This window comes from Micrasema longulum, unplaced genomic scaffold, assembly GCF_059751315.1.
Source record: "Micrasema longulum isolate JH-2025_06_02 unplaced genomic scaffold, ASM5975131v1 h1tg000073l, whole genome shotgun sequence".
NCBI classification, from domain to species: domain Eukaryota; kingdom Metazoa; phylum Arthropoda; class Insecta; order Trichoptera; family Brachycentridae; genus Micrasema; species Micrasema longulum.
Genome location: NW_028277280.1, coordinates 637,545 through 655,185, shown reverse-complemented (window position 1 = coordinate 655,185; position 17,641 = coordinate 637,545). Strand labels below are relative to the sequence as shown.

General features: G+C 31.0%; 1 protein-coding gene across 4 annotated transcripts in view; it reads right to left on the bottom strand.

Moving 5' to 3' along the window:
- The window catches only part of LOC148284956 (uncharacterized), a 213,078-nt gene that overhangs the window by 53,013 nt on the left and 142,424 nt on the right, over positions 1-17,641 (bottom strand). For all 4 annotated transcript variants that reach the window (XM_088232225.1, XM_088232244.1, XM_088232216.1 and 1 more), the window contains one exon: positions 5,505-5,656. In XM_088232225.1, coding sequence (XP_088088351.1) covers positions 5,505-5,656 — 152 coding nt within the window. The remainder of the gene's footprint in view (positions 1-5,504; positions 5,657-17,641) is intronic.

Genomic DNA, 17,641 nt, shown 5'->3' with positions numbered 1-17,641 from the left:
TGATTACGGGCAGTATGTCAGTGCCGCACTACGCATCCATATAAAGTTTAAGTTTTTACCGAGTAGAGGTCGATTAAAATTTTACTCGAAAATAGCAACGTTAGACTCGCCGTTTTGGAGATGTGACGGACAAACAAACAAACTCAACACAGGACTTTGGTTCCATGGAGTTGGGATTTATGTCTCGATAAATGTAACATAAGTATATTGTGAAAAAATAATTTAAAAAATAAACACAAGCATGTATTTTCAGTTTTATAAAATAAATATTGGCGAATTATATGCCCTGCAATATGATGTTTCCAAATGGATAGTAAAAATATCCATTTGAAAATTCTCGACCAGCACACGGCCCATTGTTTTGCTGCGAACTGTAGTTAACTTAATACCTAATAGTTATAAAATATTTTTCCTACGATTGGGCTCCTCTCTAGGTTACGCATTATTACTCTGAGGTTCTCACCTATATACTCTTGAAAGAGTTAAAAATAATTTGTTAAGATACGTTGACTTTAAACTTCGAACCAGTTATGAATTTATTAACTACGACTTTCTATTAAATACTTTGAACTTGTTAAAACTAACTGAGGGAAGAAAAAATTAGATTTACTGAATTTATTTAAAATTGTTAACTTTACATGGAACAGCCTATATCTATTAGCACTCATTAACTTCAAAGTACCTGGACGGAGGATTTGTCAAGTCAATAAAGAAAAAATAAATAAGAAATTATAACGTTGGTATGCAGCAAATTAACAATAAATAAAAGGTTTAAATAAAAAAGGATTGAAGTAACATGGGCGATGTATCATAGAATAAACAGTAAAAAAAGTACAACATTTAGTACATTTTTATAATTTAGAAAAGAAGTGATTAAAAAGTAATCAGTTTAATTGATATAAAGATAAATTAAATGAATCTTTAATTTATCTTTATATCAATAAATAAGTCTAAATGTTATTATTATAGATTATAGTGCTTTCTGTTTACTTTTGTATGGGTACTATTGTGAACCATATTTACTTTAATTGTTAATATTACTACTATTTTTTTTATTTTTTTTAGATACAAAAGGTTTTATTGTATTTAATATAATTATATTTTGTACCTCTTGAAGAAAAAAAATATAAAAAATCTTTTCTTTTTTTTTCTTTTTTAAGTTTTATTCATTTTAACAAATAAGTTACGTACATAATTGTATTTTTGTTCCCGCTAAGCCGAAGCTTGTATGCGGGTTACATTACATTTAAAAAAAAATATATAAGTAAGTACATAGTTTAATAATAATTAAAGAATAAAATATATTTATACACTTAAGTTTCACTTGCTGTTTAATAATTTTTAAAAATGAAATTAGGTTTTTTCTTCACGATTTTTAGCTGGTAATAAATTGTACAGTTTTGGTACTACACTACCCATTGTTCTGTCACCATAGTAGTTTTTCTGTCGTGGTACCATCAGCTGCTGTGCCGATACTTGTCGGATCTGGTGGTTTATTTTGGATTTAAAATTGCAATCGAGGAAATGATCTGTCATTATCTTATACTGACACTGTTTGTTAATTGGCAAAACGTTTACAAAATCAAATAATATTTTATTGTTGTCTTTTGCCTCATTCTTTATTTTTACAGGTACGATAATTTTTAAAATTTGTACCTGTAAGTTCAAGACTCTATCCGTATAAGTTTAAAAAATTAATCCCCATATTCTTAATCCATATAGAATAATTGGATCAACTAGCCCCAAGTAAACTAGTCTCAGCACTGGGTATGGTATGCATGGTTTTAAATGGTACATGTTAAGTAGGTAAACTCTTAGATTATTGCAAACTGTTTTTATCTGTTCTTTCCAATTAAAAGTGGAATCTATAATAATACATAAATACTTATATTTTTCTACGTGATCTATTTTTGTGCATTTACAGTCTTGTGGATTGATATGCAAGCATTCGTGAGTGTGTGCATATATTAACAAATCTTCTTTTGGTCTATTATATGGGGACGTAATGTGTAACGCTTTCGTTTTTTTTTATATTTATTGTTAGGCTATAATCATGTGACCATCTTAAAATTTGATTAAAATCCGATTGCAGTTTTTGCTGCGCGTCTATTTGTGAGTCTCCAATAGCAAAAAATTGTAATTGCAAACATTGTTCAATTATTTTTTTTAAATATCTAAGTATAATCTTTATACGAATATATAACTGCTGCGTTATAGTATTTATGTAACATGATACTTTTCAATTTGATAATTATGTTTTTCGCATTATATTGAAGTATTTATATTATCTTAAATATGTATCTTTGTAACGTAAAAGGCACTGCGTGCCGTCTATATTCATAAATAAATTATGTACCTATGTACCTATATAATTGCCAGATTCTCAAAATAATATATTATTTTATTGAACTACATTTTTTACATTATGAAATTCCTAATAGTTTGAAATAAGATCTGAACTCGATTAATTTTGATATTTGTATCTTAACTTGTATTGTTAAGCCTAAGGTTATCTTATTTCTCTTAATCAGCCCAATTCACACGCCTTGGGTTAATGAGTTGTATGAAAAGCCTTCAACAGTATAAATAATAAATACCGAGTATACTTCATATAATTATCGTTACTTATCTCCGTATATGAAAATCATACATTCACGATTTAATCACCATTAAAATGTAGGTGAACCTATTGAGACCTAAAACTAAATAATAATGATTTACCATAAACATTTTTCAAGTTATATTTTACGTAGTGAAATGAAGAATTCAATGAGGGATCAGTGAACTAGTTAATTTTCTTAAGAATCGCATCAGCGCTATGATTTTTTAAGTTTTGTAATTATGAAATTCTTCAGCGTGTAACGTCACAAGTTCTCTTTGATAGGTTCTGCTAATTGATTGCTGATGCAATCTATTACAACACTCCATCATTGGTTGATTCGGAAGAAATACTGACGTCGTTTAAAGTAGTTCTTTTTTGCTAATTTTTTTTTTTGTACATTTTAAGAAATTTCTGTAATTTTTACCGCGCGTCAGAAAACATTTTTTACATCCAATTTCCCGTAGTACTGAACATTAACGTTCTGTCTAAAATATAATAAGAATCCTCCTTCAACCTGACGGCTACTCTCAGATAGAATGAGTGGTAATTGCTGAATTGAAAGCGACATTGGGATATTATTGTCCATAATAATAATCATCTGGGTAAAGTGATCACTTTACACACTGTGTAGCATTTTGTCGAATTGACTACCATAGATAGTCGACTTCCAAATATAGGTAAATACGGAAGAAAAAAAATCGATTCTCTTCCTACCTCCCCCTCCTATTTACAAGTTAACAATCGGTGTCTTACCTCTGTGAAAAATAAAATACTCGGTTTATAAAAGTAAATAATGCACGTCTTGGTAATTTAAAAGTTTAGCGTTAATACTAAATATTATTTACAGTGCTAGGACCTCAGAGTAATAATGCGTTAACCTATAGAGAAGCCCCATCACTATGTTTGATAGAACGCAAGCAATGTTGGTTAGCAACAAATTGGCGGCCATTTTGTTTTATTTGACAACATAACGGTCAGGCATAACGGTTCTATCGGATGCTTTTGTCGCTGTGCTTGGCTTTGTTTGTAAATAACCTGGATATTTACGTTATGATAAATAAAAATCAACAATGGTGAATTGCAGTATGTTTGGTTGCAGCAGTAGGAGCGTCAAAGGTGTTAAAGGAGTCAGTATTCACAGATAATTGATTTCGAATATTTTCCCATGATTTACATTGCTTTTTGGCATTTATTGTCCCGACACGTGTATTATGTTGCTTAAAAACTTTCCTGATATCAAAATATTTACTTCAGATACTATTTTTCTCAATTTAGGGGATAAATTTGTAAATTAAAGTATGTTTACTCGTTTACTGTTGAAAATGACAATTGATTATGGGTAATATAACAGGGCCGCACTACGCATCCATATAAAGTTTGAGTTTTTATCGAGTAGAGTTTGATTTAAATTTTACTCGAAAATAACAACGTTAACCTTAAAACCGCATCTAAAATGACGTGTCCAAATTTCAACCCGCTATGACTCGCCGTTTCAGAGATGTGACGGGAAAACAAACAAACTAAACACAGGCCTTTCGTTCCATGGAGTTGGGATTTATGTCTCAATAAATTTAACATAAGTATATTGTGAATAAAATTAATAAATACCACTCTCATGTGCTTTCAATTTTATAAAATAAATATAGGCGAATTTTGGAAAAGAATTGGAATAACCCTGTAATAATAAATACACAGCTACATATTTAAAAGTATTTAAAAAACGCAAATTGATATCCCTTTGGCAATTCTCGACCTGAGTTCGGCCCATTTTTTGCTGCAAACTGTAGCTAACTTAATACCCAAAAGTCATAGAATGGTTTTCTTACGTTTGGGCTCCTCTATAGCTTAGCGTATTATTACTCTGAGGCTAGGACAGATAAAAAACAGTGAAAACCTTCCCAAAAAACTTTTTTTGCTTTATCAGTGCTCTTCTCTGATTGGCTTGTGATTTTTCTCTATTTCTATTAGCGGGCAGTGAGGTCATTCAAATATCCTGGCTGTCTGATTGGTGGATAAAACTGTCGTCATTTGGATTTCGTGCTAGCAAGATTGCGGGTTTGCTAGAGTGAAGGCGCAAATACCCATATTGGATACAAAAAATTGTCTCCTGTTAACAATAATATATATTTTTGCATACTCCTCCCAACAGTCCCCATTTTCGGCTAACTTAGATGTTAACAATGGAATAACCGCTTTACTTATGCGTGGTTTTAAATATTTAATTTTCATGCGTGTTAGCCGACTATGAAGGATGAAATCATGAAAAAAACTGGCGACATTGGCATAAAAGATAGGCCGATTTCACACCTTATGATCGTACAAATCAAAAAGAAGAGGTAAATATGAAGGGTTGATTTTGTATTGTATTATTTATTTTTAGTTCAGTTACTTTTCTAAGGTTAACATTGCAAAAGGGAATAATGCGGAGAATAAGTGGTCTCAAAGTGTATTAGTTAGTGCATTTGCCTGACATTTAATCATTAAAAACAATATTTTTTATGAAAATCAACACACCCTATGTGATTTAATAGTATCGTGTGGATTTAAACGATCGTCTAAAATGTGCCATGGGTTAGAAAATGGATTTAATTGAAATGTGACCTGTATTTACTTACGAATCGTAAAAGTATAGTTAAGTAGGACTAAAAATAAACATGTATAATCATTATTGAACCGGGTTGTGGTCACGTAGCTAGTGCGGCGGACTCGCCGATTAAAGATCCAATGTTCGAGTCCCGCTCTACCACAACTAAATTTCCATTTTCCAATACTGAGTTATTTACAAATCTTTGAAAATGCCCCCAAAATTTAAATGTTTGGGTAAATCACAAGAAAAAAAAATTCAGTTACAACAAGAAATTGATATGGGTATGTTATTAGGTATAATAATAAAATTACTTACAGGAAATTTTGCTGAATGCGTATGCAGGGGTGGGGGCGCAGCCCCCGGCAGGGGGAGCGGGGAGGGCGCGGGCCGGGGGGCGGAGCCTGCAAGGGGCCGTGGCGGAGGCACCGGCTTGTACGCCGCACCTACCGCCGCCCCTGGTCCGCTCACTAAACAAAATAAAGTAAAACTAATGAAAATATTCGCTATTGACAGATAATTAAACGGAGATGCGAATATATTTCAAAACGCATTTTTATTAACAGAAATAAGCACACAAATAAGATTGTATTTCTAAAAAATAATAAAAATAAAAGATTTATTGAAATTGATTGCAACACATTTTTTAGAAGGAAATATGTTGGAAACTGAACTGTTATTGGCTGGTTTAAGTGATCACTTTACACACTGTTTAACATTCACAATTTCTCATTGGTTTGAACATCTGTGAACTATTTTCAATTCTTCCATTTGTTTTCATACTTTTTTCTGCTGTAAAAGAGCAAAAACCTTGATTTATTTATTTAATTCTCGTTAACGCCATGAGGGGTTTTTCAAGTATGGTTCATGGAGAAAAAAATACAAATCAATGAATGAAATATAGCATTTGGTACATTATAATTCATATCCATATAATATATCGATGTAATATTTAGTAATCGCTGTAACAATATAATATGATAGAATTCATAAGTTAAGTATACCTTGATCATATTTTAATAAAAGGTGATAAAAATTTCAAAAAATGCAACAAGTAAAAAATTGCACAAGGAGCTTTACCGTACAGCATACAATACGTACTCTTTACAATATTTACTCAGACATGACAGCAAAAAATTTCCAGTCAGATATCCGCCATAAAATAGCTAATACTAAAGTTCAATGGTTTCTGGTTGCTGCATAATGCAAACGTTATTTATTACCTTTACGCAGACGAAGAATGATTTAAATGCTAAACGGGTTGTCATCAATAAACTGTAAATCACAAAATCTTTAGAGAAATACCATGGAAATGTTTATGGGAGATAAAATAATCTAACAAAAACTCTAGTGGTATGTAAATGTAAAGCAGGATAGTGCAAGGCTCTATAACGCTGAAGGAAAGCAATTATTATTTCTCAGAAAAACCTGTGATATCCTGAGTTGATTGCACTTAAAGCTGTGATCAAAGACTGGTCATAAAAAAACCCTGTTACAACTTGGACCAGTTGAACCAAAACAGTTAAGTTTAAAAGGTCAAAGCTAAATAATGAGAAAGTTCATTGCTACTGAAAATTGAATATAAAAAAATACAGCATTACATTTTACGGCAAAGTTTCTTAAAAATGTATGAAAAAAATATGTGTATTTTGATAAAAATGAAAAACTTTGAACGAAGTAATCAGTTCTACCGAATTTAGATTGTTGAGATTGATTTCCGGTTTGAGGGAAGCCAATTGATCAATCAGCAGAACTCGCCGAACAGAACTCGTGACGCGTCACATGCGAAATAATTTTCCTAATTACAAAACTTTAAAAAACCATAGCGCGATAATGCCAAAAACTAAATTTAAAAAAAAAAATTGGCTTAATTTGATAGTCTATTAAAACATAAATGAAAAACCACTGAACTCTTTCATTGCTGCATTTTCGACTAAATGGCCGAAACGGGATGTTTTATCTGACGTTTTTAGCCAACAAATCTCTTATATATTGACAAAAAGGTAACAATTTTTAGCTTTCATTTTTTTTGCTCTAACTAGCCATAAATCATTTTTTTAAATGTTCAAAACGGCATTGAGCGCCTTTTACACGTTAAAAGGATTTTTTTTTAAAAATATACATGCAAGTAGGCACAGTTGAGTTATTGTACAATATGACATTTAAGAAAAAATTAATACTAACATTATCACTAACAATTTACATATCGAGGCTTAACTGACAGAAAGCATTAAGTCATTAGAACAAGTTGCGAGATAATCGCATGTAAAGCTCTTTTATTCTTCCAACGCATTATATCTCTCACAATTCTCCCTTTTTTTAAAGCTTTGAAAGAGTAATCTTTATTCTAGGCATAACATAAAATTTGAAATAAACATCTTTTACCTATATTTAAAAATATTTTAAGTACATAAAGACTGTTGACTTAATACATTCTGTCAGTATAGCCTCGATATACTCAGAATGTGTAAAAATACGAAAAGTTCAAAAAAGAAAAAGAATAATTAAGAGATATTCTTCGATATTTCTTTTCTTGGAATTAATGTGAGCGAATATCAACAATAAACTCAGACTGCCATTTCGTAAAATTTGCGTTTTAAAGCCAAAATCACGAAATTCGTTGATATGTCACCGTTAAACAGTTAAATCAGCTACTTAACTTAGTGACAAGGCTGTTCTTAAAATGCCGGCATTCACCTGAATGGCTAGTTAATTCGTTGAATGAATTAAGATAACTCAAAGTTCAAAGTGTTGCCTGGTTGTTAGCTAAGCCCTTTGTAAACGGCCTAACCAAAAGCTGCCGGCCGGGTTAGGTTAGGATAGGTTGGGTTTAGACAGAAAACGTTTTTTAAAATTATTAAACTCAACCCAACCTAACCTAACTTGACAAAACAAAATAAATTAAAAAGAACGATTATTATTGTAGTTTATTAAAGAGGCTAGCGATGTTTAACCCTTTTGTTAACCGTTCATTCAACGAACGGCCTAGTCATTCATTTGATTGCCGGCATTTAATGAACAGCCTAGCTGTTCAGTTTAGTGGCTGTTTAACTATTTGGCGGTGACAGATACACCGAGCTGTATATACATGAATATGAAAAAATTCCAGTAGAAATACGATATTATTTAAATACCAGTATTATTTAAATCTGAGTTGAAAAAACACGTATATAGCAAATAAGTCAGTGTATTGTGTTCAGTGTACTGATATTAAGACTGGATTTTTCTCCCTGGAGAGTTATTAAGATTAACACATTCCAACCCAGATGGACAAAACTTTAAATAAGGAAATATGGTAGTCAATGCTGTTGAACAATTATTGAAAACTGATACATATTTAAATGATCATAAGGAAGTGGATCAAATTACTATGGCAATTAGTTTCGCAAAATAAACATAGGTCCAGAATACTCTATTGATCAATCATTTACTGTTGTAATTAGTCAATTTAGATGTAGATTTCATTTATTAGGATCGGAAAACCTAGTGGGTAGCAAGTAATTAAGAAAGACAAGTAAGAACATTAATTGGTATTCATTTGATTAAATTACCAATACTGTTGGGATTAGGTTGTCATTAACTTGCCTTTATTAGTCTTAGATGCAAATTAAGCGAAGATGTATTCAGCATAGCAATTACAAACGCCGCATAGAATTAATTAAAAATTGTTCTCAGGAGAAAATACTTCCAGTTTTTTTGGCTTTTTAGTTGCACCCTAAAATGTAAAAACAAAAATCCTGTCTTTGTCTGTCCACAAAAAATTGGAAAAACTCAAAATATTGTTGATTATAGACAAGTATTTGGGAACAAGGTGAACGGTGCAATCGACGCCAACGTAGGCAAATAAATGTATGTCGCAGGCGAAATTAGCAGTTCGCAATGGAATCCTGGTGCCGACCCTTATTTGTAGAAGCGGAAAATTGAATTTTTAAAAATAAGGATGATTGATGACTTAATTAATGCAATTTATTATATAAATAAAACACGAGTGATACTTTAATCCACAAATTTGGAATATCCAGTGACCGGTTTCATCGCTTTCGCGACATCTTCAAGACTGGTATCTTTAATAAAGAGTTAAATGTATGTATACAGAACAGAGGTAAGGATAGATAATTCAAAGTTATATGTAAGTTAATAAAATAAAGTGATTTTTATCTTAAGGATCATTATCAACAAATTTTCTTTGAGTTAACTAATGAATTGATATAATGCTATTTTAATGAGTTTAAGTATTTTATTTTATTTTTAGTGTCCCATCCTTCGTGAATGTGGTTTTGTAAATAATTGTTTTTCAGAAATCATGTTGGTCATTGTAATGCCTGCAAGAGATATTTCAATGTAGAGGAAGCGAGGTCTGTAAATTAAGAGACAGAGTAAAGAGGCATTCTATCCTCTCTACGTAGCCCTACAGGGAAACAACGTGAAGGTTTGATTGTTATTATTCTGATGCATTTGACCACGTACTTACGCGTACCATGTCTATAGTCTACCGAGTAGGAGTGACTGAAGTTCCGAGATGATTATTTCCTTCGCAAAAGGGTTTGTCCTTTGAGTAATGCTGAAACTGGTTATGGTAGTCATTCGTCATCCGTCATTATGTCATGAACATCAGTTATTAGATGATGACTTTTCCTGCTTTTTCTATTAAAGCTCTAGTATGTTACCACTTAGCAGTACAGCTTGCAATATAAAAGACGTTAACACATTATTCTGACGTCGCTTGCTCTCGTAAATCAAAAGATAAATTAACGATTTATTATTAGAAATAATAGAGATGGATGTCTTATTTAATAGGAACCTTGCTACTAAAGTAAATTGAATAGGATAAAAACAAACAGACTTAAAGAAGCAAAAACATATTTTATTTTATTATTTCTTATTGGGAAAAAACAACAGATGTTGTGTAACAAATTAAAAAAATAGTCCATGCATTCAGTTAAAGTTTTTCAGTAATATAATGATCGAACATGTTCGAACATGATCGAACACAATAAAAAGAAATAAGAAAAGAAAAGCAATGTTATAAGGTTGGGGATGAGGAAAAAAGCGGAGGAGAGAGATTTTTAAAAATGGTTGACCATATCGAAATTTACTTACCATATTAAAATGTCCATTAATCAATAACACACTGACAAATGTTAAATTTAAAAAAAAAAATTTCATGTCACAAAATTTAAAATACGAAACTGGGAACAAAGTTAGTTAAATTTAGAGCAGCTACGATAGATAAATGAGTTTTGAATATGTTTTTTTTTGGAAAATAGATTATAAAAAAAATGAATCTATCGTGTTGAATTAGCGAAAAAAAATATTGAAAAATGCTCTTAAGGATAAGGACTATAAATAAAATTGTTGAAAATTTTGAAAGGAAAAAACAGATCAGCAATGCTTCTACGATTAGTAAGTTAAACTATACAAGAAAGAAGAGTCTTCGTATGATTCAAAATAAGTGTGGGATCCAGAAGTTTCGTTTGTATCCAATGCAGTTATTTATGTGTATCCTTTGTAGTTAATTGATATAATAAATTGTATATTAAGGATTATAAAAAAAAGCTAACTCAAGATGGCTGCAAACGTATGCATTATATGCAATTTTGAGTGATGTGGTTGTTTTGATAGCCCAGGTTTCTGTAAGCCTGAATATGTAAATCAAATAAGAGATTTTCATCCATAATCACATCTGGATCTCTCTACATATTTACGGAGCTTATCATCTGCCTTGAAATCATTTCCCACCCTCATTTATACTCTATCTTATTTATCATATGCACAATAACATCAAACTAATTGAAATTAAACATGTTAAATACTTAGGATTAACAGTAGATTGACAATTGACATGGACCAATCATGTAAATAATTTAATTAGTAAAGTGGTGACATTATTGAGTCTTTTATTCAAAATTAAAAACTTTGTGCCGAAGATGGAAAACAGTCTAATGTATACAGCCTATGTAAAAATTAAAATATGTATTATGAAACTACTACGGGGAACAGGAAATCAAAATGACATAAATAGTTTACAAAGACAGCAAAATAAATTATTAAAGTTAGCATATGACCTCCTTTACCTAACAGCAACTTAAGAATTTTTTAAACAAACTAAACGATTCGATACAACTGAACGCTTTCAACTAGAGTCCTTAAAATTTATTAATACATTAGCCACTGCTGTCATTGTAGACAAAGAACTAAAACTTGAAAACAATTGTAGTAAACATGGACATTATACGAGAATATCAGAAAAATATAATATATAGCATTTTAAAACGAGACAAGGACAGTCGAGACTTATAAACCAGGGACTGAAATTATACAAAAAAACTACCAGACAAAACTAAAAAAAAAAGTATTATCATTAACAATAGAACATGAATTTAAAAAAAAGAAAAATCATTTTGTTGGATGAATGTAATACGTTAGGGTTTATAAATTTAGAATAAAAAAAAACTAGCAAGAATTCCATAGTTTATTTCAGACTACAGACACATGACGTTTATAGTTTTTTCCTATTTGAGTAACTTTTTCCGCCATATTCCTTGAAAGAATTACTCGCGATTACAAGTGGCGAATGCACTCAAGTATCCATATAAATATTACCCGGCTATTAAAGGCCATGGAATTATAGCAAGGATCTTGAGATAAAAATGCATTCGCCTAAAGAAAAGGAACTCATTAGCTAGATTCTTCCGTCCTTCGCTCAATGTTCTCAGCGTTGTTTGTACTTTTTTAAGCTATGAAAGGGCATCTCGATTTATCCCCGAGATGTATAAAGTCATATAAAGGTACATTTATTGTTTTTAAAAATGAAAATTCTTTTGAAAAATCATTTAAAATTTATTCTTTAAAATATTCTTTTTTTTAAAATTATTTATTTTTTATTATTAATAAATTTTAATAGAGGTAGATGTTTTAAAAAAAATTCTAAACAGATCTACTTTTATAAATCTAGTGAATGTTTATTTACTAAATGGTTTTTTTGGTATCTCTTAATCATACATATATGTATGTTTGTATGTATGCACATGCATGTGTATGTATGTGTGTATATTTATAAAAGTAAATGTATTTAATATCTAAATATAAACCCATATACCTATGTGGATAGATATAATAATATGTTATTATAATTTTAGTTTTTTATTGAATGAATTTTTGAAGATCCTCGTGAATTTTTACTCTGTTTTTCCTATGTATCTTTTTTATTAATCAAAATATGATTTTTTACAATGCACATTAATTTTTTCATTACATCTTTTACTTTGTTTTTTCTACACTTTAAAAGGACACAACACGGCATGGTTAAATTCGAATCAGGAGTTGCGTACTGAGCGACGTCAACAAAGAAACTAATGGGTCAAAACGTAAACCTACTCATTTATGAGTAGTTGAGTCGCCTTTTGTTTGATGTGCGTATGCGGTTTCTGGACTTTTCTTAATTCTATGTTCGTCGGTAACCTATAATTGAAAATATTGAGAAGAACCAATTGCCATATAATTTCATGTTCTAATTTTTACCACGCGTACGAAAACATTTTTGTATCCAATTCCTCATTGAAGTGTTAACATAAACTAAAACTACAATAACAAAAAAATAACCATAAAATTACCAAGCTACCGGCTTGGTAGCTGCCTGTATGAAAACGCCAGATTACTGGCAGGGCCGGAGAAGTAAAGTGTCGGGTTATAGAGGGAGTAGTGTATAAGGAATCGGAAAAACAAGTATGAGCGTAGGGTTAAAGCAGCCGAAATGGGATCTTTTAGGCGAATGAGTAAAACTATCTAGGATAGATGCACAGATGCTGAGATTCCCACGGTATGCAAGTCTGAGACAATAATGAATAGTTGCCAAAATTGAGAAAGCTTTTGTGATAGATTGATTTGAACACGGTAAAACCAAATTCAACTAATACTCCAACCTGTCAAAAGTCAGTCAATAATAAATCGGCGTGCGTGTATAAGATGTATGAATATAGAAGAAGCAAAATGCGGTGAAGAGAAATGTTTGTAAATACTGAGCAGTACGGCTTTCTATTGTTTCTGTCTAACCCTACGGGGAATCGGTGTGATAGCTTGTTTTTGTTGTTTAATTACAAACTACTCTTATTCGAAATGACATAAGTAATAAAACGGTTCTCAAGCACCGATGCGGGATAAAAGTGATAATTTTCTGGTGAACGACGGCGTGCTGTTATTTTAATGCAATTCGAAGAATGTGACGTCATTAAAGTGCACATTGCACAGGTGAAGGCGGTGATAATTATTCTGTAGATAAAATTCTAGAACAAGAAATGTAGACGCTTGAAGAATTTATTGAAGTAAATGAGCTGAAATCATTATCGGTAATGAGCAAGATTCTCCCGAATTATGTCACGAATTTAAACACGCCTATTATGTATTGCCTTTTATATATTTGTACCTTTAAGAATAAACCAACCATATTGAACGAAATGTTCAGGAAATAAGATTTGCAATTTCCAAAACATCATAACTTTGGAACCAAATGAGATAATTTCAACTTATAAAGAACTTTCAATGTAAAATATATAAATAAAAAAAAAGTACATATTTAAATAGCGTATCTAGGACTACGGTTGTTTTATGCATCAAAACAAAGTGAAATTAAGACTTTTAATTCAACTTAAAAAGCATTATTATGACGAAAGTCGGCTTCGGCGTTTTATCCATAAAAGCTTTTTGTGATAATTTCTGGATTTTTTACTTCGAAACGGCAAAAAGTGGATTCCTGTGTTTTATCCTCTAAATATAAAAAATCATAAAAGAATTGCTTATTTACAGGATAAACAACTTTATATATCTCTCTGTTTAAGTAGTAAAATCGTATTTGTATTTGGTATAACAGTATATAGATTATTAATTAAGATTTTTAAAAATACAGAAAATAGATTATTAATTACGATTTAAATAAATATTTAATATTTTGGGGTCATTTTCAACTTGTAAATAAATCACAATTAGAAAATGGATATAAAATTGGGGTAGAGTGGGGTTCGAACATCGGACTTTTGATCCGTGAGTGAACTTAAAATCGTATTGTTATATTTATAAATGAAAAAAAAAAACATTTCAAATAATATTCTCAAAGAGTTTAAAAAAAAATTCATTTAGGGACAGGCATATAACATTATTGATTTATAGGCGTATTTACATTTTGAACGATTATTTACAAAAACAGAATAAATTATTATTATTATTATTATTATTATTATGGATAACTTATATAGCGCCATTTTCGTAATAAAATACCTCAAGGGCGCTTTACATGGTGATTCTATTGTTAAGTTAATTTAATTGAAGCTTTTAAATTTGTAATTTAATTAAAATAACTTATTTTGTTGTCACGTGCTACGGATTTATTCAAATGATTTAGAGAACAAGTGGGTTTTAAGTTTTTTCCGAAACATCACTTCACTTTCACAGCCTCGCACCTCTGCTGGGAGAGCATTCCATGCCATAGGGCCTGCGACCGCAAATGCGCGTTCACCAAATTTAGTGCGCTGTTTGCGTAGAGGTATAATAACTTTTCCTCTCGCCGTAGACGTAGCTGATCTAAGCGTGAGACGCCTGTCAGCTAGTTCATCTGGAATGCATAGTTCCCTTAGATATTCCGGAGCCGAGTTGTGCAGTGACTTATACATAAGCCAACAGAGTTTGTATTCGACCCTCTGTGGAAAACGTAGCCAGTGTAGTTCCCGAAGTAGTGGAGTGATATGACTGAACTTAGAGATTCCGAAAATAAGTCTCGCTGCGGCATTCAATACAGATTGTAGGCGAGTCATTTTGTTCATTGGTAGACCTGCATAGATACCATTACAATAATCGATTCTAGACACTACAAACGCATTTATTAATTGACGGGCGGCATCAACCGGCAAATTTTTGCGGATGCATTTAATTTGTCTCAGCTGGTAGAAGCATGAACTTATCGTTCTACTAATTTAAGCGTCAAGAGATAGGTCGGAATTGAGTAAAACTCCCAGTAGTTTAACGGTGGGTAAAGCGGTACTCCCTACATGAGGTAGAGCCGTATCCTGGATCAAATTCTGTCGTCTGGCTGAAGCCACCCAAAGTTGTTCAGTTATAATAACTTTATAATAAATTAACAACCTCATCCAAAAATAAAAATATATATATTTTTAAATTCTAAGCTCCAAAAGGATTAAAAATGAAATATTCTTAAAATTCATAATGAGGAATTTCAGTGGTTTTTTGGCTTTTTTTATATTTTTGATATTAAACTAAGTCATTTATTTTTATAAATAATTTTAATGTATCGTATAATAAGTGCTATGATTTTTTAAAGCTTTGTATTTCTGAAATTACTACGCGTGTGACGTTTTAAGTTCTCACCCGCTTCTTCTCGGTGAGTTCTGACGATTGGTCCGTTGACGGTAAGTAAACCGGAAATCTTTCAAAGCTATCTCATCATTTGGAAATTTTTATGAACTAGCGACGTCGTTCAATACAGTTAGTTTTTATTCAAATATTTTTTATTACCTTTTTCGCACGTTTTCAAGAAGTTTTGCCGAACAATTTAATGCTCTATTTTATTAAAAACATTTGTGTCCAATTTTCAGTAGGGCTGAAGTTCCTCATTCATATTCCCTTGATAAGCAATCCTATAAATTTATTCAAAGAACTTTAGGGCCCCGATTACATTGGGAAGTAAACAGAGTTATCTTCGACTGTCTATAAAGAAAAACCGATGTTTGTGTACGAAAATGAGAATATTTTGCATTAACATTTTAAGTATCTTCGTCGGTTACCCATAATTAAACATGTTTAAAAGAAAAAAATGTATGCGTATTCTGCTTTTCATACAGAAAACTTAATTTTACTTTGTAGATAAAATTGAAGATAAATGGTAACTTCTAATTGTAATCGGGGCCCTGAATATTTAAAAAATTCACAAGTCCTGGGGTGCTATTCTGAATATTCTTTCGGGGGTATAGAGTGCTTAATTTGTTGCTTTTTTTTTTGCATGCGACTACATTCTGCTTCAGATATGGCCACACTGATGATAAAACGTCAAATAAACAGCTTTACAATTGACAGTTCATGGTTTGACATTGTAAAACTGTTTAAAAAACGAACACGAAAATCTAATTAAGTGTTTTGTGCAATTTTTAAGGTCGCAATAACGTTCTAAGTAAAAAAAATCATATTTGGTTTCATGTGTTTGTATTTATTTGACGTTTAATCATCAGGGTGGCCATACATGAAGCAAAGAGCAGTCGTATAAAAAATAAAATCCTCAAATTCCTCTCTTCTTTACCCCCATTCGAAGGTTCAGAATAGCACTATTGTTCTTATGTTTCGATATTTGTACTCTAAATCGTTGTGGAAATCGATTAAATTGTTTAAAAGCTATGTGTTGCAAGGATTTCGTACCAAGGTTTTTACTACACAGGTTCGACAAAAATTTAGTTTTGTCATTATGTACTGTACTAATGGATGTTTATTGAAGGCGGGCTCGACATTGCTGTGTATTGAGTCGTAATACAAATTATATTTTTACTACTTACCTAACAACAAACCGTAATAAAATTAAAAATATGCTGTCGCAATAGAAGCGCAATTAAAATAATGTACACATCCAAAGATTTCAGCAATTCCAAATAGACAATAGAGTCGTGAAAGTCAAATCTTCTCACGAGATTTCATTAAGTAATAAAAAAGCGTAAAGTTTTAATTGGAAGTGTAATTTATATTATTTTATCGAAAAAATAGAACTAGGTTTTAAAGAAAAACATACGAAAATAAATCGTTTTCATCTAATAATACTATAATAAAAATTTAGTAAAAATAACAGTTATGTACATTAAAGTTATTTATTTATTTATTCATATTTTTTGTTGACAAACTATAATTAATAATAAAAATAATGTGACCTCACTGGGGTTTCCCGTGCCAAGGACACTTAACAATTTAGTTTTATGAAATTACATTTGAGAATAAACAAAGAAGACCAACTTAAAAAACAAACATAATTAACAAATATTCAGACAGTTTTAAAAACAAGGTATTTATGTACATCTATATTGTTTATATTACAAAACACACAATGAAAATAACAAAAACCTAACATAAGCTATACAGTTGTGGAGCAGTTAATTCAGTATTGGTATGGGCGAATGAGACAATCCATTTTACTTCTACCTAGCTCCACTATCCATTTTTTATAGCCTTTTTAAACATTTTCTCATTACTTATTGCTTTAATAGATAGTGGAAATAGGTTATAGATTTTAATTGAATAATACTCAAAATCCCTTTGTCCGAAAGTGGTTTTAGTTTGTATTTGTTTAAGTTGTCTATGTGTTGAGGATCTAGTGATTATATTATTTGTATGTGATGTATTATGGGGGTTATGTCTTTTATTTGAGTAAGAGTAGTTTTTGAATCTATAAGTGAGTATTCTTTTAGCGTATA